The following is a 2,914-nucleotide window of genomic DNA, read 5'->3' on the forward strand; positions in this document are numbered from 1 at the left end:
TGATCAGTGTGAAAAATGCATTCTCCATAACTTGATTATGTGCTCAGATGGATACCACTTAGCAATAGACCAATTCGGCTAACTCAATGTTGCACCCAATTCAAATCTCTCGGGGTTAAGATTCTTTGGGTGTTTAATTTGCCTGACAATGATAAAGCATTTACATTTAAATTATATGGAAATATTTGGAACAAAACGTTTTATTCCCAAAAGATTTGAATTGGGTACAACATTGCGTAAGCCGAATTGGTCCATTGTTTGCTACATGGAATTGCGCTTTCAACAAAGTGTTTCGTTCCTTAAAGCGTTTGTTTTAAACACTGATTTATTCATCTACGAAGTTTATCCTCAACGTCTACTGAGTTCATTCAACTACAAAGTTTATCCTCAAAGTTTACTGCGATAAATTCAACAATACAGGAGTGGAAACGAGTTGTTGTCACACCTTTTTCATTAGGACTATAATTATCGTTGCCCGACCAACTGCTTTACAATCGAATTTGTACGAGTACAGAGTGACTCTCCGTTGGACAAAATGAATGGATTTTCAACCTCTACGTGATATGTCATACTTCCAATCTCTACATCATTGATTCTATCTAAAGTTAGTGCTATAGACTCGGCAATTTTTACCCTCAAACAAGTTGACCAATTTGAGAACCGTTCCTGTCCTCCAAGCATGAGGACAACCGCCTTCACTCTGACAACTGGAAATTATAACATTTTTTAGTCTTCTCAGATAAGCACAATAAATTTAGGCACGATTCTCTGCACTAACATGTTTATAATCTGCGTAAGACGTGAAGGATTGTTCACACGAGCAACAAAGGCTGAAAGCACAAGCAGATTAACATGCCTCGACCCATTAACTTGTGATTAGTTGGTCTCCTTTCAGTGAACGAAAGGTACCAGTTGTAAAAATGCTCCTAAGCTTATGTAACAGGAATGTGTAATAATTAAGTTGGATAAAATCAATGCCAAGTATTAAATCACCAAAGTGTGAAACATGCCATGGGGAATGTCGCGTCATGCCAGTTTGTCTTATGACATCAAAACACGTGCTTCCATTGCTTCTTTAAGTCATATGGTAAGCAGTCTTTGTTCCCTTACCTTATCTTGCATTTCTCTGGAGCGCTCAAAATTTTTCTCTCCGTACACAACACTCTTGCACTTCGGCTCTATTATGGCTGCCACCTCGTCATCCATGCAAAGAATAAAACAATTCCTTTAACTAACATTCAAGTTGTAAATGTTGGTGAAAAACCTACGCAACAAGAGAATGAAAATAGTTAAAAAGTACGATGTAAATGTCAAATTCACTCAGGAAAATTAATACATAACGATGTTCTTGAACCGGGACGGCTGCATTCTGGTCTTCACTGGTCGCTGCTCGATAGTTGGCCTTATCTTTGGTTCCGAGGCGCTTCTTGCTGGCTCTACAGGCTGCTTCAGGGAATCCTCATCTGTCGTAACTGGCAAATCGTTGGTCACAGAATCACTTGACGTTGTAAGTGACTGAGTTGGCTTCCCAACCGATCAAGCGGAAGAAAAAGACAAGGACTTGTTCTACCAGTGCCTTCAAGCCCAGCTAGACAGGACCCCTCGTCATGACCTTCTGCTGGTGATTGGAGACTTCAACGCGAAGGTCGGTTCTGACAACAGTGGTTACGAGGAGTGCATGGGGAGAGAAGGAGAGGGATTGGAGAGTGAAAATGGCTGTCTACTCAAAGACTTGTGTCGTGAGAATGGGCTAGTCATAGGAGGAACTCTTTTCAAGCACAAGAAGGTTCACAAAATGACGTGGAACTCTCCATATCAGAGAACTATCAACCAGATCGATCATGTGATGATTAATCAAAAGTGGCGACGTTCTCTGCTGTACGTGAAAGCTGTGAGAGGCTCTGACGTTGGAAGTGACCATCACTTGGTGCTGGCAAAACTCCGCCTCAAGCTGAGAAGAACAAGCAAGAAGGGGTCTTCCCTCCTCTACGACTCACAGCGACTCCGATGTGAAACAGTGCGTAGGCAATTCACCTTGGAGTTAAGGAATAAGTTCGACTTGCTTGACATTCTCCCAGTTGACGATATCAACGCGTCATACGATAAGTTGAAGGAGGCCTACTCGGCCACCAGCGAGAAAGTGCTAGGACATCGCAAGAAGCAATGGAAAGGCTGGGTTTCCGAGGGCACCTGGCAGAAGATAGAGGAGAGAAAGACAACGAAGCAGCAGCTTTTGGCGGCAGCTGGGCAACCTGCTGATGCAGTTGACGAGACAGTGGAGAAATATAGGACCTTAGATAAGGAGGTGAAGAAGAGTGCTCGCCAGCCAAGACAAGAGACGGTTTGTCGAGGACCTCGGCAAGGAAGCACAGGACGCAGCAGATAGGCGAGACACAAGAACTGTGTACAAGATCGCTAAAGTTCTCACTGGCTCCTTCACGAATAGACCTAGTGTTGTGAAAGACAAGCAGGACAATGTGCTTGCCAAAAAGGAGGAACATATGACAAGGTGGGCCGAGCACTTCCAAGAGGTGCTGAACAGAGATTAGCCTGCAGAGACTTTGAACTTTGATAATGCCGAGCCTCAGCAGTCAATTGAGATGAAGAAGGGAAAGATCACAGTAGAGGAGATAGCGTCAGCCATCAAGCAGACCAAAGGAAATAGGGCCCCAGGAGAGGATCGTGTGACAGCGGACATGCTCAAAGCAGACCCGCACCTTAGTGCACAGATGCTCGTGAAACTGTTCAACCAAGCATGGGAGGAGGAGAAGGTGGCTGACGATTGGAAGAAGGGCATCATCATGAAACTCCCAAAGAAAGGAGACCTCTCAATGTGTGGTAACTGGAGAGGAATCAACCTCCTATCGGTGCCAGGGAAGATCTTCTGTAGAGTCCTACTCCAGAGGATTCGGCA

At 44.1% G+C, this 2,914-nt stretch overlaps 1 protein-coding gene across 1 annotated transcript; it reads left to right on the forward strand.

Moving 5' to 3' along the window:
* The first annotated feature begins 1,678 nt into the window (after window positions 1-1,678).
* On the forward strand, window positions 1,679-2,386 carry LOC138005896 (uncharacterized). The gene has a single exon (XM_068852069.1). It carries the CDS (start codon window positions 1,679-1,681, stop codon window positions 2,384-2,386), a length of 708 nt encoding a protein of 235 aa, XP_068708170.1.
* Window positions 2,387-2,914: the final 528 nt, after the last annotated feature.

The sequence above is a fragment of the Montipora foliosa genome, chromosome 6, assembly GCF_036669935.1.
Source record: "Montipora foliosa isolate CH-2021 chromosome 6, ASM3666993v2, whole genome shotgun sequence".
In the NCBI taxonomy this organism is placed as follows: Eukaryota; Metazoa; Cnidaria; class Anthozoa; order Scleractinia; family Acroporidae; genus Montipora; species Montipora foliosa.

What these genes read in the sequence shown, in the direction of transcription:
- LOC138005896 (XM_068852069.1), top strand. Translation starts at nt 1,679, where the DNA reads ATGGGGAGAGAAGGAGAGGGATTGGAGAGTGAAAATGGCTGTCTACTC.